Source organism: Lasioglossum baleicum, chromosome 15 (genome assembly GCF_051020765.1).
Source record: "Lasioglossum baleicum chromosome 15, iyLasBale1, whole genome shotgun sequence".
NCBI lineage: Eukaryota > Metazoa > Arthropoda > Insecta > Hymenoptera > Halictidae > Lasioglossum > Lasioglossum baleicum.
The window spans coordinates 1,294,809-1,320,342 of NC_134943.1; the positions used below are offsets into that span (position 1 = coordinate 1,294,809).

The following is a 25,534-nucleotide window of genomic DNA, read 5'->3' on the forward strand; positions in this document are numbered from 1 at the left end:
ATTCGAAAAAGTGAGATGCCTTTTGACATTTTTTGCCATTCAAATCACCGTAACTTTAAAACTATTCGTTCTCTTCTCAGTACCTACTTTTGGTACGCAATATTGTTTAAATCCATTTTTATTGCAAAGCTTTCCCAAACTGCTTTCAAAATAGCACTGTTAAAAATACGGCGTATTGATAGAGTAAAGGGACACAGTTAATATTTTTAAATACATAGGATGGATTGGGTAAGTGCCATTTTTTATTAGTTGGCCCTTCCAGAAAAAAAATATTTAAAGTTACACGAATAGCGTAGTAAAATGGGCCTAAAATATTCAAAAAATTAGTTCGATCTATCAATTACAATAAATTCTGAAGTATTCGTAAGTGAAACTGTAGACCCATTTAATCTGCGACATCTTCTGATGTTAATTCGATAAAAAATTAGGGTAACAGCCACTGAACAACTCCAGACAGCTATTAGACACTACATAATATAAATGCAAATGCGTACGACCGTCATTCATTTTAGCAGTCGCGCTTCTTTAGCGGATAGGCTGAAGTACCGTTATTACGCGAATTACACGCGACCCCGAACTAAAAGTTTCCAAGGTAAAGAAGGTCAGGTAGACGGATAAATCATATTCCCAGACGAGCGTAATGGAGAAGAACTTTCAACTGGCTAGTACACTTATAAATAATTAATAACTCATAATGCATAATACAAGAGACGACTAAGGGGTTGAAGGGGGGTGGAAACCAACTCGCCGCAAAGGAGAAAATGATGCGACCGTGGATACAATATGCCTGGGTGAATTCGAAAGGAAAAGCTCGCGCACAACGGGCAAAAGGAACGAAGATTAATCGACGAGAATCTTTTTTTTCTTCTCCACCCCCTCCCCTCCTCCCACCAATCTCTCTCTCTCTCTCTCTCTCTCCCTCTCTCCCTCCCCTGTCTACCGTTCATTCTTAAGCGTGCTTTTTCCGCTGGGAATGAAAGCGTTCGAGGAACCAACCATAAAATAGCAAACCTTTGCCAAGAAAATTTATCGAGCAATCGAGGAAATCTGGCGTCGCGAAAAGCGGTTGGTCGCTTCTGGTAAAGAGTTCCGGTCGAAAAAAACCGTAACGTTAGGAACCCTTGCGGGGAAGGTGAGCCTCGAGAGCAAAAAAATTAATCGGCGGTGTGGAAAGTGAAAAATATGGTTGTTGGGCGTCACACCGGCGCGGAAAAAGCGGCTTCGAGTCGTGCGAGTCCCATTGAAATTTTCACATTATTTTCCCGTTGGACGCGTCCCTTCAACTTCATCCCCCTCCTTGTGGACCTAAGTGTTCGAATTGCATTGATGTCATTTTATTCGTCTACCTCTTATGTCTTGAATTGAGTTCGAAAAAGTAAATTTCCCTTTCTTTGGCCAACTTACCCTTTAACCCTTTAATGCTGTCACTAGACTGCGGATTTTATGCATTTATAGCGAAAATAAATAATGCAACAACGTAAAAACATTTACAGTATTGAAATATACTGTTACATTATTTCCAGCTTATTACGATCATTAGGAAACAAAATTCGTGTCTACGTAGCTCTAGCAGCTTGAAAATAATGCATACAATTTTCATTTTGCATAAAAATCCACAATTAAACTATCGCAGTTATTCAGTCTAGGAAGTATGTATGTGAGCAGTTTCATAAAAGTTGTATATGTATTTGGTGAACGAACTGTGAGGGTTGGACAACCCACTAATTTATTTATTACACTTGAGAAGTATTGAGATGGTAACATTGAGTAGTAATTGGCATAAAATTGGATGTCGTGTCTGCCCCAACATGGGGCCTAAAAGGGTTAAATTAATTAGACTGGATTCACACATTCGGGCAATGTAACGCGTAAAGCAGACGTGAATCGATGCAACACGACTTGAATGTAATGTAATTTGAAAGCGTAAACATGGTGCGTGTAATTTACAACTTTCATTGATGAGCACTTTAACTGAGAACCATTCGTACTAGATTCTTACCTACAATTCACCTTACAGAAAACAGTTTACGCTTTATTAAATGTGATTACAAATTAAAACCTCAATGTTGAACACAATACTATTTCAAGTGATGAATAGTCCACTTCATTTTTATATTAAGCATTTTATTTGTTGAGTTCTTGTAATAGTATTTAAACACGTTTTCTTCTATGTCTTGTTTGAAAGTTTCAAATTTTATTCAGATAATTAATAAGAATATATCATTTGCCGAATTTCCACTACCTATTCAATATTGAATTATAAGTACATACAGTATTTAATATCTTAAATAGTATTTCAGATACTTGTTCATGAACTTTAACCCAGCTCTGTACAAACCCGTCTAATTTGCATCGGACGAATTCTTATCTCATTACAGCACTTCTGTGCAAAACTTATTTTATCGGTAGTACTATTTGAATCGCTATCGATATTTAAAATCATTAGAAAGTAGCGTATCCGTGTGTCCCTCGTGTCGGATGGTCAAAGTCAACTTTAACCATCAGATTTTACAGCTTGAAAGAAAGTTTGGAAGTTCCTGAACGGTAAACTTCCATCGAAGCGTTTGGGAACATTAGCTGGGATCTCACGTTCACGACTTAAATTGTTCCGATCTGCGCCCCGGATCTACATGCAGTGATGTGAAAAAGTTGTTCGGATTTCCTGTTTATGTTACAGCAAGTAAAGAAATTAAAAACGCTTCGATGCGCAGTCGGTTTCGTTCATGAATAATTTAGTCGATTACTATATAACTGGGTACTGTAACACCTTTATTTTAATACTTTTATACGCTTCTTGGGTAAAAATTCGTAGAATTTTGTTTCAATCTCTCTGACACTATCTTACAGTTTAATATATTTATTTAACATTAGATCTACGGGACCATAAAATAAACTATTTTGTATTATTTGATAAAAAATAGCAAGAATGTATTTATTCCGATTTTTGTTATAATATGCATATATCCAACAAAATAAATTTATTGAGTAATTGCACATGTATGTACAGTCTCAAAAATTTCAGATTCAAAAATTTGGAACTCGTCTAAATATTGAATTAATATTGAAATGCTAAATATTGTAGTAAATAATAAACAATCGTTCAGCTAAAGTGAAATTTATACACTACATTATTTTTAAAATGATGAAAAAATAATTCCCTCTATACTTTTTAAATTATTCTTTCAAACAAAAACTAATTCAAAACCAATCGTGTATCCTGTAAAAGAATACACTTAATCTGTTATACTAACTTTTGATACGTTCTGTTTATAAATTATTATTCCACGTTTCCGAAAATTTGTCAATGTAAACTTCGACCCAATACTTTTTTCCAAAATTGGGGTAGAACTGTCATAAAACAGTGTCTACGCTTTTTTATCGATTACATATCGTGTCCGTCTAAATAAAGCTAAACATTTTTGTGTTTTTTTTTTGTCAAAGTTAATATTGATGCAATGATTTTAAAAAACTCTCTGTGCACCTTTGAAATATGTATCTACACCGCGACTTCCGGCACAATTAATAAAGCGCAGTTGTGGCCTCAACAAAGTGTGAAAAAGCTTTTGAACGTGACTCAACGCGATATTGAAAGAGGTGTATAATTGACAGCAATGTCAGATTTTCCTGGCTAGCGGAACAATGAATGTAACAAAATACGAACTACCCTTAAACTGTGGAAAAATGGAAAATATAATACTGAAATATCCAATCACGTGTAAAAATAGATTATGATTTGTCAATACATTTTTATGGGAATTTTTATTTCAGAAATATACTGCTACAATTTTCTTCAAAACAATTAAATAAAAATCTCTTTGATGAAGCGAAAAGAATATTAATAAAATGCTAATGACCGTAATAACGTATGAAGAATTATATTTCTGGTTTTGCTACTGATTTCTCCCGTTACAATTCGCCGATATTAATTTTATTATTTATTTTCACTCTTTATAAACCGATTTTTCAAATTCGCCACTTTAAATGAAAAGTGGAATCCGTTCGTATTACAGCTTGTAAATGTTTTAATTTCGTTAAAAAACTGACGAGCTTCACAAACAGCGGTTAACGGGCGTTAACGGGGATTGCACGACGGCGAAACGTTCTAATAATTTAATTTCCCACATATTTCTGTTTGAAAAGAAACGAAACCATCAGCAATACACACAAGCATGGTAAATACTGGCCACGGCAACGTGTGTCGTTCGCAGGCTGTAATGAGACTCGGTTTAAACTTTTACGATTCCAGATACACAAAGGAATTTAAAACATGCCAATGCGGTCACAAGAGACGTATCGGTCTTCTCCCTCTGGAATTACGAGGGCTCGTGTAATAAACGAAGGGGTGCTAAAGAATTAATGAGTGGTGGTGGACGTTTATCGCGTTAACCCTCGCTTAGCTTACACCAGGTCACTCTTGATTAGCGCTCTTACTGCTGTTCGAATTTTCGAATGTCGGAATCTGAAGTATCCGAATACTCGGTTAGTTATTCGATTTGCACCCCAAATTGCGGTTACTACACGTAATTCTTCTGACTAATTTAAGTCAAACACCACTAGAACTGGCGTCGAAATTATGGATTTAATGTTCTGCATTTTACAATTATCAATCCCCATTGTGCATTATAATAACGACTTAATTTTGTTATGAAAATGTCGAACAGAATCTACGAAATGTGTGTAACAATATCGATAGAATTTTGAGCATGCATACATATCATTTATTTGAGTCTATAAAACGCATTTTTTTAATTCTCAATACTGACCCAGAAAAGTTGTAAAAATAAAGATTCAAAATCATAAAGATTCTAATATAGCTTAATAATCACGTTCGTCATTTAGCGACAGATTTATTATATATAGAGAGAGAGAGAGAAACTGTGATTCATTTGGCAAAAGATTTATTATAGAGAGAGAAACTGTACCCTATTTAGCATTCGAGTCATGTAGCCAATTATAAATAAACGTGACATTCGTTTATATAGCACGGACTCGATCTCACATTCCTTAAGCATAAACAGCTTACTGATATTTGTTTATCTCATTCATGCACTGATTGATTTCATGGATTTTAAATATAGAGCATCGCACAAATCATAAAACATTCTAGTTAATACAAATCTATAGTGACTGTTTCATAAAATATTTTTCTGAAATTGTCACGGTAGACAAATAAGTAAAACTAAATGTGAGGAAAGAGCAACTCTTACGAATCAGAGGAATGTAATCCTATTGCATGGTAATGTGAAACTGCAAGTGGTGCAATTAATGCGACAAAAAATTTTGGAATTCAGACGGATTGAGTTACGTCGTTCCTCGTACGCACCAACTGAACCGTGAACGGATGTGGCTCGGTTTAATTTTTTGGTAATGGCAGCTTTTAAATTTTCATTACAGAGACGGATAAAAAGTTAAAAATGACGACGGTTACTTTTTACTTTGCAATGCTGACCAAGAAAAATATTATTTGCATATTACCTAGTAAACCAATTCTTCTAACATCTCAGAAAACCCACAAGTCCAATCTTTAAAAAGTTATTCGCGTTGTTAAAAGGTGTACGAATACATTTTATACACCAGCTGTACAGATTCAACAGCCGAAGAACATTTCTTACAATAAACATTTCTGCAAAAGTGGAATTTAAGTGTCGCGGTAGACGGTACTAAACGTCAATGGGGTGTTAAAGGTGCTTTGTAACTTGGGAAAAGAAAAATACAGAGAACCGAGAGCAATGATTTATGGTCGAAGCAGTGCACAATGGTCGTCGTCCTCGCGCCTCTGCACGCACAGAGCTTTCGTATTATGCCGATTTTTCGGTTTACAAGCGTGGTCGAGAAGGGTCCATTTCGTCAGGTGGGCCTATAGGCGACGGCGACGGTCACTTTCGGATATTAGGTTTCGGGAAAAAGAATTTTTCGACCAGCCGGGTACGGTGCACCTGGTGGACCAGCCGTCCGGCAAACCAACAATCCGTCGCGTCGGTCGATTCTTTTCCTTTCTTACAAAAGAACCGCTCGCAGTAGGCATCGATTCCGTGTTTCACCTTTGCCCAAAAGTCGTTTAAGGGGTCGGAGCAAGGAACAACCCTCGGTTGAAATATTCAATTCGTCGGAATGTCTTACTCGTCGAAAACTTCTACACCGAACTTGTTTTTATTTCTCAATCGTGACTCTGTTCAATTTTTTTATTCAGAGAGACTCCTATTCTACCGGAAATATTGTTTTATATCCCACGAACATTTCTTTTGAAATAAGTAAATCTTTTCAATCATTAAAGATATTACGTATCGACTATTCACGTGATACTTTGAAACAAAAGATGAGCTGAAGCTAATTCTGTTAGAATTTCTACGAAATTTTCATCATGATATAATTAATGTATTGATTCATGCAAGAATTGATGGCACCACCTATCCTATGTATAATACATAATATAATATGTATAGTAGACTGGTGTATTCTCGATAGCTAAATTATATCAGCTTATTTTTTCATTTACTGAGTTGCACCGACCACGATAGGTCTAAATTGGTTAAAGATCGATAACGTTTGTTATACACATGTGATATAATCATATTATAACAAAACAAACAGTGACTCCCATTAATATTTGGACGATCTAAAAAGAACGATACTTTTGATACGAACTTTGCTAATATTGGACTAAGCGATTTGAACTTTTTTGGGAAGCTCGAGTAATTAGTTTAAAATTGAAATTAGTCAGAATTGTAAAGAAAATACTAAAAGTTAGATTTTACAACCTTTTTATGCGGGCGTATATCGAAATTTTATAAAATACGTTTTGTAGATCTGTGTCAATTATATGCACTGTGAAAGTTTCATAGAAATCGATGCGGGAAAAAACGACAGGCATTGAAAGATGTAAGAATACTTAGAATTACTGCAGTTGGAGGCCGAAAATCGTGAAAAACTGCTATTTTTACCATCTTTAAACGTTTGTAGCTCATTACAACATCGACCGATTTTTTGAAATTTTCAGGATACAATGTTTAATTGATACACAGATCTACAAAACGCGTTTTCTAAATTCTCCATATAAGCCCATATAAAAAAGTTGGACAATACAACTTTCAGTATTTTCTCTGCAATTCCGACAAACTCGGAGTTTTTTTCAAAAATTTTGTCACGCTGTGTAGCAAATCAATTGTTCTAACTTCTCTAAAAATTTCAAATCGTATACTTCAATATTAAAAAAGTTATGGTCTTTTTAAGAGTGTCCGAATATTAGTGGGAGTCACTGTATATTTCGTTAGACCTACATATAGATTACAGTCAAAATTTCTTGTATCGATCGCGTCTACTTTTCTATTTCTATCTCACGCTACTCGGGAACAGTATCCTGAACGATATAGTTTGTTATATTTTTTGAATTTCATTTTATACGTATTGCAAAATCAATACGACAGTCGCAATTTATCGGAGCGCATTCAGCATTTTCTTCGGTCCCGATTCCACCCGATAGCGATTTTACATTTAGAAGAGTAGGTATTGTTTAAAAAGCTCGCTGACGTAGCCTCGTCGCAGGAAACCTTTAATAATGCAATTTTCGTCGATAATTTAAACGTGAAAAATGAATCCGAAAGCACAAAACCAGCTGCTTAATTCCACTCTATGAATAAATACGTCGGAACGCACGATTCTCTCGATTCGGTACTCGAAGAACTGTCGCGATCGTTAAACACGAAATTCGTTTGCCACGATTAATTTGTATTAATGTTCACAGCTTTTTAAATACCGCGGTGTATGGTACATCGGACTTCTGAATTAGTGATATGAAATTATAGCGGGGCTGGCACAAAAATGCGATAAAAAGGTACCGTCATACAAGAAGCAAAATCGTTATCCTGTAAAATGATTTCACGTTCTACTACGGGAATAATTAAAATCGGTGAATGCACACAATGCGTAATTCCATGACTCCTGAAATTCGAAGAGGCCGCATTATAATTTCAATAATGGCGGACGAATGCGATGGATTTACATCGAACTCGGGCAAGGTTGAATATGAAATCGAATTTCAATACCATCCGGATGAAACTTTCATCTTATAGAATTATACATAGACTATTCACCTCGTCGACGAACATGCGAATTTAACCCTTACACCAATAACCGAAATACCTCACATTAAAAACAATTTAAATATGCCGAATCGAAAGTCTATTATGTATTTGCAGTGGCTCAACGTTTGTAGCATTGTGTCACAAGTTTCATATTGAAAATAAAAATACTACGGATCATTTAATCGAGCTAATACGAAAATGTTACACCGAATTGGAAAATACTAGCAACTGTGTAGCTATTGTATGGTTACAATCCCACCGGGGAATAACAGGTAACGAATTGACCGATCAAGCTACAAGCGAAACTGCATGTCAACCAACAAATGAAATCCCCGAACCTTCGCCACACGGAAAAGCTACAAATAATATAACAAAAATATTTTAACAATGCTGGAAATAATATAGTTAACATCGTAGCTAACTTTTACTGAAATAACAAACAATCTTGAGACAACTAAGAGCAACACATCTGAGATTAATGCACAGTTGTTTAATCTTCTATACTTAGAATTTTTGTTATGTAAAATGTAAGCGGACATGTATATATCAATTCAAAAATACCATATGTATCATCCTCTACACATACAAATTAAAATTAATACATTAATTTTTTTCAAAGATACATACTCAACTTTACCATATACCATGAAATATTCTCATTTTGTGATCAGTGACCAGTTCTCTCATTATTATAAAAAATTATATTGCTTTTTAAATTTATTTTTACATAAAACAAGCAAAATCCTAGTCTTAATCTGTTCGTAAGCATAGCAAACTAAACTTAAGAAGAAGTAGTCTACTAAAAAAGTGAATATGTAATCAGACAACTTTTAAAATCATTATTAATGGAAGGATATTATCGAAATTGTTGTTGCATGTTATTCAGCAATAAAACTGTCCAATACTCATGTATTAATGCAATTGTAATTTGATATAATATTGCAATAACATAAACTATCGCTGCTCATTTGCGAGTCAAGTCAAAAACATTGATATTATTAACAAATTGACCGTCATCTTACCATAAATGTTGGATAAAATCAAAGCGATTTATTGAATAAATCTTTTGATCTTGAAAAAATAAAGTCCAACAAATAATTTCATGATCCATATACGAGAATCAATCCGGACCGTTCAAAATTTCAAAAACCAATCAGTGCTTCAGCCTACAAATTTAGATAATTAAGTAAAATACAAATGTATGTAAAGGTTTGGAAAAATACACAATTTGTTGACAGATAAATTACACATAAACTCAAGTAAAAAGAAAGATAAACTAAATCGGTATGGTTCAAATAAATTGATATGAGAGAATTGGACTTGAACCATTCGCATATATTATACTTTGAATGTGAATCAACATAACATTATCCAAAGATTAGGGATCTCTCCGGCGATCCAACATGAGCATATAAAAGATCGAACGGGTACGTTGAAAGCTCGGGTAGCCGTTTGTTGACATAAGGTTCGAGATGATCGAAAATTACAGCGACGGCGGATAGATTTCGTGGCACAATCACGAGAAATCTGTAACATGAAAAGCCGTTGTGGCCAATAAAATGGAGTGATACATAATAGAAGAATACGTTACGAGTTCAACGAGTGTTCGATAAAAAGTCAATAAATTCGCCAATAGGCGAACGTACAGTTACAAAGCGACATCTGTCTCCGTTTGCGGAGTATACGGATCTACGCGTCCGAATGACAGGCAAAGAACGTAAAGAAAAATAGCGCTGGAATAACCGTACGTACGCGAAATGCAATTCCGTTCTCGTTGATTATTCCTTTTCGCCTGTGTGTATTTTTTCGAGGCCGACGTGCGTTTGCACATTCAGCCAATAAATTTCGAAACGGACACTCCGCAAACCTGAAATTCTATCACCGCTGCTGATACCACCGATTGTCCTGTCGGTATCACTTTCCTTACGTTTCAGCTTTTTCTGTGGGAGAGAACCTTGATACGCGCGCGCACGCTCCACGAAAAGCAGAACTCTTTTCTCTTCACGCGATTGAATTTCAAAAAATCGATGTTTATGACGCTATCTTTATATTCGGGAAGTTTCAAGTTCGTAAAATGTATCCGTTAAGTATTCAGGGGACATTCATGAAACTTTCAAAGTATAAAAGTTTGAAGGATGTTGCCGTCTAGCATCTTGCGACTGCATGAAAAACCGCCGGCGTACGTTCCAAAAGAACCATATTGTTTTTCTGAATTCTATGTTAGATGCGGAGGGACCGGTGATTTACTTGTGTTCTTATCGATATGCTACGATAAATATCTTGGCGTGTCTAAATTATAGAGTGCAGAAAACCCTTAATAACACAGTACTCGAGTTACACGGTTTCTAGTTTCCCTTCTAAGAGTTCTAAGAGAAAATATTTGTTTCGGAACGTAATCATCAAGTTTGTGAGAGCTCTAACTTTAGTGTGACACGATTATAAGTATCACAGAACCAATTAAATATTCGAGGTCTGTTTGTACTTGGTTAAAGAGATAAGAAAATTATTTTCAATATAGAGGATTAAGTCATCAATGTCATTAATTTTTCGAGATAATGTTCGTAAGAGACTTAACAAATTTTCAAAGTCGAAGGACATTACTCTGGACATTTAATAAGATAATTAACCGCTATTTCTGTTCAGAAAAGTATTCTTCATCAAATTCTTTAATCACGTATAATAAAAAATGCTTCTTGAATATTATTCTGTCCGGTAGGAGCTATCCCAATAAAGAAATACGGTAATTAAATTCAGAAAACTGAACGAAGGATCAATTTAAAAATGTATGTAAAGTTGATATCCGATGCGTTTCCTGAGGAAGCTTTGTAATATTTAATATAATCTATTTTGTACATTGTGGAAATTGAATTTGGTTTTACTCTCTTCAGCTGTATAATATCAGATTAAAAAGACGTTCATTTCCGTCTGGATAATTCACATTTGTGGAACGGGGATTATGAAAAATAAATCTTCAAGAGTTTGAAAATTAAATACTTTTTCTATGAATTTGTATAGGTAATGTTTTTCCAAATTTTATATGAATACATAATAAAAGTTTTAATTGCCAGGATTAAATAAAGATGTGTTCTTATGGATCATATGAAGTATGGTACGATTTCCGACGATAAATCTCACGTATACGTGCATATGATGCATCGAGACTTCGATTATTTGATTAGGGAGGAAAATTCAAAAATCAAGTGTCCCTTCACAACAAAATTAGATTTTATGATGTATGAGCTAGTGCTGCCGACAACCGGGTAAAAATTGATGTGCGCTTGCATAGTATGTACATATATGCTACGTATATGTATAGTATATTTACTAATATACAGGTTGACCTACCCAACACTAAATCCCAAAACATTGTTTTCGATGACTTCAGAAAATTTGGAAGAAAAATATTTTTCAAACAAGCAAACATTGTCATGAAACAGATGTTTGTTTACATGATCATTTTTTTAAATTTCGGAATCATACATTATTTATAATTCAACACCATATAAGTTTATACATATATCAACCGTATACATAAATATATATTCAAATATAGCAACATAAATATAATATAATAATATATGAACCATATAAAGAATTATATGGTTGAATAATGAATAATGAATAACTAGGAAATTTCAAAAAATAAGTATTTGAACGAACATATATTTTATAACATTGATTGTCTGCTTACAAATATTTGGCTTGTCCATTGTGTTGTAAAAATAATATGCTATGTATACATATACAAATATATAAAAATAGATACAATATAATGTTATATCAACCATATAAAGAATTGTATTTGGTTGCTTGATTGCAACATTGCCTGCTTTAAAATATTTTTTGCACAAAATCTATCACTGATGCACTGATTGATACAAATTGTCCACTCTGGTAAAAAAAAAATCTGAAATTCTCTCCGTTTCCTCAAACCAAAACTATAAACTTAAAAGGTACGTTTAAGGTTCTAGAGTTCTAGAGGTACCATAAGGTTCATGTAATCGTTTATTTAGTGCCGACTAAATCTTCAAACGAAGCTTGTTGCTTCTAATAATATACATAATTCCGACAAGTTCTCACCGTAAGCTCTTCGTGAATAGATTGGGATCAACAGCTGTAGGAAACTGACACTACAGTGTTCCACTGCACTCATTATCTGCACTCACTTTACAAATTAACTTAACTTTGAAGAAAAAAACACTGGCTGGAGACGTTGTACACTGTACACTGTGCGGACCACTGAGATCGAATTTTCTCATCTCCCGTATATCCTGATTGGTGTGTGAACGAGCTGGATCAATTCCACAGAAGTTTGACGTTCCGGTGCAACGATTATCCACGTGAAACACAAACTCATTGATAGCAGATACTAACTGAAACGAGCACTTTCTTATTGTTAGAAGTAAACAAGCGTACCCCACGACAACCGCGTTCCAAGTAACGGGTCCATGGCGGCGCACACCAACGCAATGCGATCGCTCGACACCAGCGCCATCTATCGATGCGGGAGATCGACCCTGATCGACGCATCCTGAGGCTGCACGCGAGAGGCACGCAACAAAGAAAACCAGAAGTACCGGCACAGACCAAATACTGCTAAAGACTACCAGCCTTACGGGAGATCGTGTCACTCAAATAATTCGGTGTTTTCTTACACTCTCTAGGATATATTGTGGCTGGAGTAATAAACAGAAGGCCACTGAGGAGATTCTCGTCGGTGAGAAGTAGGGCTGCAGGCGAGCCGAGCTAAGCTCGAGCTCGACTGGTCGAGTCGAGTCGAGACTCGATTGGTCGAGCCGAGTCGAGTACTCGCACGAAGCGAGCGGCTCGCACGATGCGAGTAGCTCGCATCGATGCAAGCTACCCGCATCGATGCGAGCTACTCGCGTCGACGTCATCGGCTCGCATCGGTGCGAGTTACTTGCATCGGTGCGAGTTACTTGCATCGATGCGAGTCCAGTCGAGCTTACCGCGGCTTGCAGCGAGCGTGTGATTCGTACGAAATGAACGGCTTGCATGAAGGAATCGACTCGAAATAAATTCAAACGTAATACGACATTGAAGTTCACGCCGTGCCACGTTTAAATTATTATGTTGGATGTGTCTTATCATGATTATTAATGTATATTTTTTCAGATTTTACAGACTTTGCGAACAGGTTTTAAAAAATTGGAAATTACCAAAAATTCGGAAAAATGCATATTTCCTATTGAAGTTTGGGAAATATCAGGTATATAAAAATTCAATAATGAGATATTGTTAAAACAACCGTTTTTAATTTTTTCCAGTATTTTTTATGTAGTGCATCGTACTTAAAAAAAATAAAAATAATCTTTTCCGATATTTCTTTACCTTTTGTAGGTGTATTATGTAATAGTGAACATTCTTGTATTCAGAAAAATAAAGTACAAACTTTAAAAAATGCAATGCTCTTAAAAAAATAATTTTAAAAATATTTTATTTGCCTATATTTCAATTAATATGAACAATACTTCCAGCAGATACAATTAGTGCAGACGGCAAGGTCTCCCGCTGCGAATCGAATCCCGCTTTTTTTCTTTTTTGTTAACCATATAATTGTTGTAGAGATATATTAAATATATTTTTCAAAGCACCGATCTCACCGATGCGAGAAGATAGCTTACTCGCACCGAAGCGAACGGCTTACACGAAACGAACAATGTATACAATGTATCTGATGTGTAGCCGTGAAATGAGTTTTATTTTAAAGTTTCCAGAGTACATAACTCGTTTATTTATATTAATATGTTAGTTGTGTCCCATCGTGATTATTAATGCATATGCTTTTCAGATTTTCGAATTATGCGAACGTCTTTAAAAAATTGCATATTTTAAAACATTCGAAAAAAATGCATATTTCCTATTGAAGTATGGGAGATAACAGTTTTATAAAAATTCAGTAATGGGATATTGTCGAAATCATTTTTCTTAATGTTTTTCAGAATTTTATATATACCATATATATATATATATATATATATATATATATATATATATATATATAGTGCAATGTACTTAAAAAAAATAAAAATCAACTTTTTCGATATTTCTTTACCTTTTGTATGTGTATTATGTAATATTGAACATTTTTAACAAACGTAAAAATGCAATATAAATATTGCTTTGACAATATATTTGAGAAATATCACTACAACAATTATATGGTTAAGAAAGAAGAAAAAAAAGTGTTTAACGAAAAAGAAAATCATTCGGTGTGGGATTCTAATCGTATCTGCTGGAAGTATTGTTCATATATTGAAATATAGACAAATAAAATATTTTAAAAATTATTTTTTTAAGAGTATTGCGTTTTTTAAAGTTTGTACAATATAATAATTTAAACGTGGCACGGCGAGAACTTCAATGTCGTATTACGCTTGAATTTATTTCGAATCAATTCCTTCATGCATGCCGTTCGTTTCGTACGAATCGCACGCTCGCCACAGTACGCCGAACCATTGACAAAAATCGAAAAAGTCACTGCTTCATATCGATTTAAAACAATGTTCATACTATGTCAAAATAAATCAGTTTTTGAGAAAAAGATTTAAAAAATTCAGTAGGAAATTAGTTACAAGCGAATCTGTACGCGAATTTTAGGAAGATCAAATAGTAGACGTTTGTTGTTCAATTAACGCAGATCTACAAAGCGTATTTGTTAAGTTTTCAATATAGGTCCACATGAAGAAGTTGTATAATGCAACTTTTAGTATTTCTTCCACAATTCCGATCACTTGCTATTTATGAAAAAAATTTAATTTAAAACGAAGTTTCAGTTTCGGAAGAACTGAACTGCGAATTCATATATCTACTGAAAACCACCAATAAAACAAAATTTTGTTTATAAATATCGTTTTTTAATGTTTAAATAAATACTATATTTATAATAATATCATATTGTGATTGCTCTCAATATAAATAAAAAACCACTTTGTTTCATGTCTCTATCATAAACAGAACAAAAGTTATTGAATTTTGTCCAAGAAACAGGCATACCGGCGCACTGTGGATCGGTGCGAGCTGAGCTAAGCTCGACTGGATTGATCGAGCCGGTCGAGTACTCGCATCGATGCAAGTAACTCGCACCGATGCGAGCCGATGACGTCGGCGCGAGTAGCTCGCTTCGATGCGGGTAGCTTGCATCGATGCGAGCTACTCGCATCGTGCGAGCTACTCGCATCGTGCGAGCCGCTCGCTTCGTGCGAGTACTCGACTCGACTCGACCAATCGAGTCGAGCTTAGCTCGGCTCGCATTTTGCGAGTACTCGAACAGCCCTAGTGAGAAGGCGAATATAAACCTATTGACACGCCACAGATCATTTTCCTTGAAAAAAAGATGAACTGAATTTGTGACGTCACATTTTCCAAAGATACACTATAAACAATGCTAATCGACTCTTAGACCATATAGATATACTAATAGACTCGCCATAGGTATAGTATGTGTATAAGAAGTTACAAGATATGTGGGAACAGAAATGTGGGAAAAAATGTGGGAACAGAAATGTTGAAAGACAGAGAACGCTTATTTATGATATACTATTCCGAATAATAAAGAGCGAGAGAGAGTATCAAATGGATGAATTAATATAATATCATAGTAGGAGCAGAGAGATGGGAAAATTTTTATTGAAATAGACATTTCAAACCGCGAATAAAAGATAAAAAAATTATTTGCAAAATTACAATTTTTGGGAGGTCACGATGTCCTGTAAGGATAGTATATTATTGTCGGTGGTTGTCTACCCCCCCCTCTCTCTCTATTCGGGTATTTTTTTCATGAATGAAATTATTTATGACATAATAAAAACGATTCTTAGGGCACTCGAGGCTAGTGGTTGCTCATCGACAACACAAATCCCGAACCCTTTCAAGGCTTTTTTAAATATGTATATTTTCATGAATATATTTCATGAAGCAATTTATTAAAGTGTACCAAATGAAGTATGTTGCAAACTGTTTTCTCAGAATCTAATAAAGACATCGACCCCTCACTTTCCCCTCGGTTTGTACCTGTAACATATAGATACTATTTTTTTCTGACAGCTTCGACGGTGCTGAACGTAGAAAAGTCCATGTAAACACGGACTGCCCGGCCGAAAACTTGCTGCATATGTACCGCCGATCATTGGTAACAGTCAATCATCGGTGACAATCGTTCGCAAAGACCGCAAGGACCGTGGGCTCATTGCAATCAACAAAGTCAAAGTGAACACACATAATACGCGTAGCACATACGTGCGTTTTGTCGTCTCTGATTGTGAGCCACATCCTAACCCCGTATTTCATCATTCGATGGAAATCAAGATCATTTACCTTAATTTTTATAAAATTAATTATGTATTCAAGCGATAAAAGTTAAAGTTAAATTTTAGAAGAAAAGTACGCATATGTATAGTCCTATATCGTATGCTACATTCCGAAAAATTCAGTTATACATTATAGATAAAATCTCAAGCGGTAGCTAATTCGTGGGAAACAAAGGAACCATCGATTGTAAATCAGCCGGGATGGGATTATAGTAAGAGAGCGCTACAGGATGTTAAGAAAAAGCCATTCAAGATTGATAGGGACGTTCCGATGTAATCAGTTTTTGTTTTATGTTAGCATGAGATGATTTACTACTTCGACATATAGCATTTCCTCGATGTTTATAAACTGCATTCTGAATACTCTCATTGAATTTCCATAAATAATAACAGAAGATTTGATCGGCAATTAGCCTGTACTTATCGATCGACGCGACGATTCTAGTGTCTGTTTCCGCGATAACACAGTAACATGAAACAAAAAATGATTACAGTCATGTGTCAATATAGAATGTGAAAAAGATGTATACATACATGATCTTCATAAGATATTTATCCTCACTATGGTGTTGTGTATTCCCTAAAGGATCCGGAAGCTCGATCACCGAGAAGTGTAACATGATACGGGATTAGATATATCGACGGGACACAATACTAATCCAATAACAAAACTTTATTATTTCTGATTATTTTTTCACGACACTGTCACTTGTAAGATATTTGTGACATTTTTCTTACTGAAACAAGACCACAAACATTACATAATTCACAGCTTATTTGCTTGCACAATTGAATATTCGATAGAATCTCAATTATCCAAACAGGGTCTTGAAGTTTTCACAAGCACATTGAGATATTACTGTCTTTAAAACAGTTCTCGAACTATACTACTGTGATCTAAAGAGATCGGGACTGGTTAGATTAAATGTAAACTGTAAATTTATTTATCAAAATTTATTTTGTCTGCTTCAATGTAATACATCCCCTTCCACTAAAATACACGTGTGCCAATTTTTACCATTCCTCGAAACACCTTTTATGTATTCTTCTGGAGGTACATGTAGCCTTCAGAACGCGTAGCATTTCATGTTTTATTGCCTCTCTCGACTCAAAACGGTGCCCACAAAGTGGTACAGTCGGACCTCGATTATCCTAACCTTCAATATCTGAATTCTTTATTGCCTGGATACATGCCACTTGCAAACAGTTCGGTCGAAGACGGTCCACACACAACACGGTTCCATTGTACAACTTATCAGGGATTTAGCCTAGCACTGTAACTATGATAATTGTAAGTAACTGTTCTATTATCCGAACACTATTGCCCTCCTTTATTCGGATAATCTACTGTAATGCAATGAATATGCAAGAAAAAATTCCAAGCAAGAAGGACATTCGATTATTAACAAAACAAGAGGTTACGTAAAAACGAAAGACAATTTTGAAAACGTGTCTCAGGGACAGTGCAACCAATACGAGAAAACGTGAAATATGTGAAAATAGCTAACACAAAACATTCAAGAAATTCAGATACTCTTTGATCACAGTTAGTAGGATTTCCAAAGACTTTTTTGCTCGCACAGTATCTTCTATGTGCCACATGAATCTCGAATAGATTTTTCGAACATTTTCGAACACCCCGGTAGAATAATAGAGGTTCACTGTATAAAAATTCGTCGGAAGAAACCCCGAACGCGCGTAGGCACTAAAGGAAATCGATTATTTGAAGGATTTTCACATACGTGTTCTTCTGTACGTATTCCAAATACGATCGGCGTTTTACAGGTCTCATCCGATCGTATCGGAACAACCATATCACAGATAACCATTGACGTCACCATTCAGATATTCGGCCCCGCGGATATCCGGGTACTCGAGGTCTCGCCTAAGTACCATTCGAGATGATCGGCTAGCATTCGGTGGGTCGCGAACGCCGGGCAAAAGCGAAGCGGAAGTTAATCGACGAGGATCCCTTTTTATCGGCTCCGAGCATTTTGTTCGGCGAGATAAAATCATTTAGAGAAACGACGCGGGATTCGCAGTTATCGATGGAATTTCGTTTTCTTCCAGCTCGACCTCGAAAAACGTTTGAGGAATAGAGAGTCCCGGCATTCGGCGGTGGAGACCGAATAAAACGTTTTCGGGAAACGAAACGGGGGGAAAGGACTGCGTTGAAGAACGGGGTTTGAAGCGGCCTACGAGACGGGGGGCACCGGGTAAAATGATCGGGGAAGGGGGGAGGGTCAGAATCGGGGCCCCGTCGAGTATACATATATACATACGTCGACTTTAAAAGAGAAAAGTCGGGAAAATAGAAGACCCGGGAGATCGATGGGTGCCAGAAAAATGTGCGCCGAAATTTATATAACGAGGAATTCCATTATGCCGGGCTCGATACCCTTGGAGCTAGCGGCGATGGCGGTGTATCGGAATATCGAACGGCGTGCTTCATCGACCGAGATAAGATCCGTTTACATTTCGAACCCTCTCCCTCCGCCCGGGAGCCGCTTCCTTCGTGGTAGTGCATGAATCACGATACTGTCGTAATTTAACTGAAAACCAATTTTTCGTTTCGCCAGCGCCCACGGATCGCCCTTAAAGCGGATCTTTGTAGTCGTTGTCTGCCGGATCCGGCCGCCGGCCATGCCGCAAGATAATGGAGGACGCCTAGACGGTCAAGATAGAACAATGAGTAATGCGCCGGAGAGTAGATTCGACCGGAGTACCGTTTAGAAGTCGATTTTACTTCGGGAAGAATGGCGAAATCTCGGCTCGTCCTTCCTTTTTTTTTTCTCTTCTTTTTTGGTCGACGATAAACGGGGGACAATGCCAGCACGCCCGGAAATGTACAGTCTGCGGATGCTGATGAAAACCCCCTGAACGACTGACGATGAAGAGAGAAAGGTCGACCGTGTTGCGATACCCTGAAGCGTATTGACCGAACAATTACCGGTCTATTTCAATTATATCCTCCCCCGAAGTTTTTGATCGTTCAGCGGCGAAAGTAAATCGCTTCCCCCGGGAAATGTTTCTGGGCGCTGTTAAGACCACAACGAATCTTTCTCTTTGAACGATCTTCACGCTGGAGTCTTCACGATAAAAGGAATCGCGCTAAATCTATGCACAATAGAAATCGTCTACCTGGACATACAGTGCTGTGAATAAATATAAACTCAACCATATTTTTACGTTTTTCATAGTACTTAAATAACAATTGACGAAACCGTGTATGCATTTTTATATTCTAATACAAAATAAAAGTGAGCACACAAAAAATAATAGTTTTGTTCCTCAGAAATCTGGAAAAAATGGAATTAGCTCTTAAAATTGTGGCTTAAGCTGTGAATAAGTATAGACTCATTATTAATTTTAATATCTTTCATTTAGTATTTAGTTTAGTCGCAATTTGTCGTTGACTTTTCCCACAGCTCTTCAAATCGATTATTCATTGTTTTCCTACATTACTCAATTGCGTGCCACGCGGCATAGTGTATAGTACAGAATTGTTTCAAAGATCCTTAAAAAATTACTTTTAGACACTTTCTGTAATATTACTGTCACTAAGAACATCTGAAAAAGCTTCAGAAACGTTCTGAATGAGGTATGAACAGCGACTGAGTTTATAAATATTCACAGCTCAAATCTCCTTGTTTCGAAACGTTCAGCTCTACTATATTGCACGAAGAAGAGATAGCAAGAAACTGTTAACATAGAAAAGGTCGTACTATCTCATCATAAATGTAGTAAACCTTACTTAGTGGATTCTTGGAAATAATAACAAAAAAATACGGGAAATAAATGTGAGTTTATAATTATGCACAGCACTGTATTACGGAGTAGTATATTGCTTCTCCAAATATTAATCTATTGAACTAACGTCATATAGCGTGACGTAATTTCATGTTTTGCATTGAAGAAACCAAATTAGCACATTGGCGGCGGATGATGCATACGTGTGTCGTTCGAGTTTTTTTTTACTTGGGCACGGATTAGGCGAAAATACGTCATCGATATCTTCATATATCAGTGTTAAAATGAATTTATAAGATATAAACGTCATATAAATTAGCGTATTTACACCTTTCCTCAAAATTTCTTTGAAAAATAAGTTGCAGTAGAATCGAACCAAACATTTTTTTAAAATCCTACTTATACAAATCTTATGCCTACATTTAGTCGAGTAGCACAATGTTCGTAACAGAAAAATAGAATTTTATTTCAATTTGACAGAAATATACATATTTTGACTCTGATATTTTCATCGCCAGTCTCGATATTACAAGTGGTTAATGTTTAAATTTCTAATTTTGTATTTTTATTTGGATAATATTTAATGTATACTATCCTAAAACGGTGAGTTTAAAATATTCACCGGTTACGTTAATTTAGAAGAATATCCGAAATTGTATCATAAGATTTTTTGTGAATGGCCATATACGCGTATAAACGAGTGGTCGATCGCGATATTGATTGCCAAGCCAGAATATTTAGAGTCGAGCAGACTACAATATGTTCATCTAGGATTGAAATGCCCTAGATTCGCCGGTTACTAGGTAATTGTTGAAAGAAAGGAACAATTTGGATAAATGAGTGTCATTGTAGGGATCGTCGGGCGTATTAACGAAACAGTTTAAATTCCATTGAAACAGCAGTAACGCGCGGGCACGAGGTTGAGCTTTAGTTAGATCAAGCGGAATGTGGTGGGAACAAATTGAATACACTTAGGAATTCACTAAATTTCCAATGAGATACTGAACATTTCAGATTCTTCGTAGTTTTTGTTACCGGTGCGGACCCGGCCTGATTCCACAGATGCATCCAGTGCATAGGTAGCAGCGGCAGCGGAGTCAGATTGAATTTTAACTCGAATCGACCGTCTGTCGCGCCGCGTCGCTGCGCTGTTTTCCTTCTGCAGCAGTTGAAACCAGTTTTCCAACGCTTGCAGAAGACCGACTCTAAGTCATTTTCAATTAGAAGTGGGTGTCCTGTCGCATTTATATCCTGTGCGCACTGACCGCCCTACTCTCGCCACCCTCCACCCCCGCCATTTTATCGATGAATTCGAAAGCCCTCGACAGGTTTTTCCTCTGACTGTGCTTGTCGATGACAGCGACAGTTTCGTTTCGGATGTATTTCGGGATCTGCGAAAATTCAGCAAACCCAAACATTGAACGTTTGTTTGGAAAATAAAAGCGGTGGATCGGTGTGTAACGTTGTTTCTCTCTCTCTTACTCTTTCTCTCTCCTTTTTCTAGTTTTGTGCACCGTGGCGAAGCTGTCGGACAGGCGCAGAAATATTGGGCCGTTCATGGGTTATAATACACGGCGAATTATCTAGTCCACCGCTTACCTTGCCCACCATTTTGTCATTCGGTTAATCCGCCGTCTATAATTAACAACTTTATAAACACAATGCCTAAGTCGTATTTAACCGGAACTGAATTTTCGATGGGCTGTCCCGTTAATATCCAACGAGTTTAAATTCATATTACGATAACACCCTATCGCATATAATTTTCGTTTGCGCGCACGATCCCCGGTCAGCTAATTTATGCGGCGGCTGCAGATTCAACCGATTTCAATCAAAAGGGGAATACTTAATCCAGTATTAGCTGTTAGAGTATCATGGGCCCGTATTTTCTATCGGCGTTTGCCGCGCGCATCCGTGTCACATCGATTATCACAATCAGATATAATAATAATGGTAACTGCTGATTTTGGAACAACGTCGACGCGTGCTGCGGAAACTATTTCATAATGCTGAAGCACTGTTTGATCTACCGAGACAGTCGATAATGCGCCGCTTTGGTTCTGCAATTAGCAGTATCATATCTCATTGCGATCATCTGATTTTTATCTGCCAGTCGGTTTTGTTTATTTATAGAGTCAGCCGGTTCATGCAACTCCTGTAGCTTTTATAAGTAGACTGCCGATTTTATGCATTCATTGTACAAACACAGTGGATGCAGTTATAATATGTTAATAAACGAACCAACGGACCATGTATTTAACATAACATGTTACATGCAACGTAAACGATGATCAAACAACGACTGACAAATGTTCAAACAAACGCTACTTCGTGCACACTCATTTCTTTATTTCACACTATCAAATTCATATATCACCACACATATCCACACATTCATGAGAAGGAAATGTAGATTAAATGCAGAACAGTAAAAATATTCAAACAATTTAAAAATGTTATTGCACTATTTTGGACCGATTAAAATCCTTCAGAAGAGAAGTGAATGTCTAAGCTCCTGTATATCTGGCAATTTATGCAAACAATTTTTATTTTGTATGAAAATCAGCATTCTAATGATAAGCAATTTTACGTGATAATTTTTTACGAAATTATCACAGTTTAAATATGGGCAATTTTTCAAGAATCAGGTATTCAAATACTTTTTGGGTCCACTTGTACATACAACTGACGAATAAAAATTCAACTCAATTATTTCTGAGCGAAATTGAATAACAGAAAATGTAATTATTATCAAAATTGAAATACGGATATTAAATATAGCAGCAGCAGTGCGGGAATAGAGAGAATGTCGAACTGCAGACAACAAATTGCAAGTAACATTTTAGAACTGTAGTGCAGCGGCATTAATTTTGTGTTAGGAGAACGTCGAAGTCTCGAGGATCCCTTCGAAGTTGTCATCAACTACGTTTACCACTTCAAATTGAACTCTTGCACTCTTCGACAATTTCTCGCCCCGTACACTCGACAACCGCGAACACGTTGATTGCGCACAGTGATCGATGAATATCTTTCCGTCCGTACAAGTTTCTCGCGAACGCGTCGATTCGCACGGTTCATCAAGCATTCTACTTGTCGTCAATAAATATTATAAACGTCGAACAATATAATAGAAAATTCGCGTTTCCAAGCAGTTTGGAAAGCATTCCGGCGGGAACCCATATATTTATCGAAAAATGAACGGTGACACGCTTTCAGAACGCACGCATTAATTAATATTTAACCGGTACGTGGAAATTCGTGTTTATATGGCAAACGAAAAGGCAGCGGTGCATTCTAGACGACGATTTAATTATTTCGTACAGTACTCAACGACAATACCGGTGATGATAGAATGAGTATCGATTCGACCCTTGAGAAATATTCGGAAAGTCGAGTTTGGTGTGAGAAATCTACTACGGACCAATTGTGTAACTTGTATCTAACAAACTGAATACAATTCGACGGTAACAGAGCGAGATTTGAGGCTTGGTCTCTCAAATGGTAGTTTAGGGATCGAACTACCTTCGCTGTTGTTAGAGTTCGGAACTATGTACTCTGATTTTCAATGTGCTTCAACCGATACATAGCTTGAAATCTTTTATTTTTCGCGATCAATATTCGGAGGCTTATTTGTATCAATTGTAATTTATTACGTTATGTTGCACACTGTTATAAATGATAAGTGATTTATAAATATAATATAAACTTAATATACATTTATCTCATATACAGTAAAATGTTAATTATTATTAAATGTTTGTGTGTGTGTTTATATAACATGACCAGGAGGAGAAACTGTTTGAAAGTCTTTTCCGAAAACGTAATTTTATATATTCGTAACTCATTAATTCATTTAAAAGAATTCCGTTCATACTTTAAATTACCGTTAGAGAGAAGAATTAATCGAAAAGGATACATTTTCGCGGGTACACTATTTAAATATTTGAATACTCCCTGCACTGATGTTTTAACAATCGGATTTTTCGTTAATCAATATTTTGATAATAATCGAGATTGTACTGTATCAATTTGCTCGGGACTCTGTGGTATGAAAATTTTGTAAAAAGTTGTGTTTTCTCATAGAGAAAATCCAATCATTTTATATAATGTACAATACTAGATTGTTCATCGTTAATTTCAGAAGCAACGATTATCCGTGTATAAGATAATTTTTCCAATAGTTCATCGACATTCTTTTTGAATAAAAGTGTTGTAATGAAATATGAGTGGAAACATTTTTCTGATAAAACTTATACAACCGGAAAAGGCAGACGGTTTTTGGTTGAAATAGGATACTCTGTAAAAGGGTTGTGTATATTGTGGAGCAGTCGTTTAGACTAATTGGAAAATCGGCAAATTTTATTTTAATAGTCTGACGATGTGGTTTGATAACAACATACTAGTATCGTGGGGTTAAAAAATATTACACCCGTCATCGTTTAATTACCTCGTGGTTTGACTTTTTTTGATTACTTCCAAAATCTACTACTTTTATTTAAATATACCATTACTGTCTACAATTTACCATTCATTTTTCAATAATACTAATGTAATTCTAGGAAAATAACTTTTAGTTAAAGCTCCAAATATTTAAGTTGAAAATGGTGAATAGTGCTACAACAAATTTCAATTAATTTTGTTGTAATAACATACATGTACAGTTTACTACCTACCCTGACTGCAAGTAAACGTTTCTAATGCCCGGAAATTAATTATGCATTTGCTTAGCTTCACACATTTGCCACTATTGCATGTGTGTTACAATAACAAGAACGTTACAAAGAGAGTGTAACTGAGACAGTGTGACTTTCTGTCGCTTTGCATAAAGTTAATGGCTTATTAATACTTTGACTGCAACGTTTATCATGGCAATCTGATATAATCTTCTCATCAAACTTGAAAAACAATTTTTACTACAATCTATTAAGTAGATCTGTCAAGATCTACGAGGTGTGAGAATGTTAAAAAATGTTGCTTTTTCTGGTCTGGTGTTATAAAATAAGTTCTGATTTCATGTGATTTTTATGGGCATTGGTGCAACAGTCAATGTGTTAATTAGCGCTCCATTTTCAAGTCTAGAAGATATAGATGTTTACGTTCTTTAAAAATAATGTGTGCACCCTTATTGATATTTGTAAGCAGAAATTTCGTGACCCAGATTTTCCAGAGGTGCACTCTGGCATGGTTACCTCCTAACCGTCCACTCGGAATCCTAACAGTGCTAGCACACCACAGTTTATTGCTTTGCAAAGAATTCGGGAATGTAGCCATGCATTCATCGCATACTAAAACAATTGGAACTATTTACAACAATTTGCAAGTTACTTCCTTCACGTGAAAAATTATAAATTATGCTTCAACACAAGTATATGT

At 36.0% G+C, this 25,534-nt stretch overlaps 1 protein-coding gene across 11 annotated transcripts in view; it reads right to left on the bottom strand.

Annotated features, from left to right (window-relative positions):
* Positions 1 to 25,534, bottom strand: part of LOC143216303 (uncharacterized) — a 491,467-nt gene that overhangs the window by 218,741 nt on the left and 247,192 nt on the right. Inside the window, exon 1 of one of the 11 annotated variants that reach the window (XM_076439221.1) lies at positions 12,162 to 12,802. The exons of 8 other annotated variants lie outside the window; for them this stretch is intronic. In XM_076439221.1, the coding sequence (XP_076295336.1) occupies positions 12,162 to 12,234 (73 nt within the window). In that variant the 5' untranslated portion in view covers positions 12,235 to 12,802. Of the gene's footprint in view, positions 1 to 12,161; positions 12,803 to 25,534 lie in introns of those variants that run through there. 2 more of the 11 variants (XM_076439227.1, XM_076439226.1) reach the window with 2 other exon arrangements.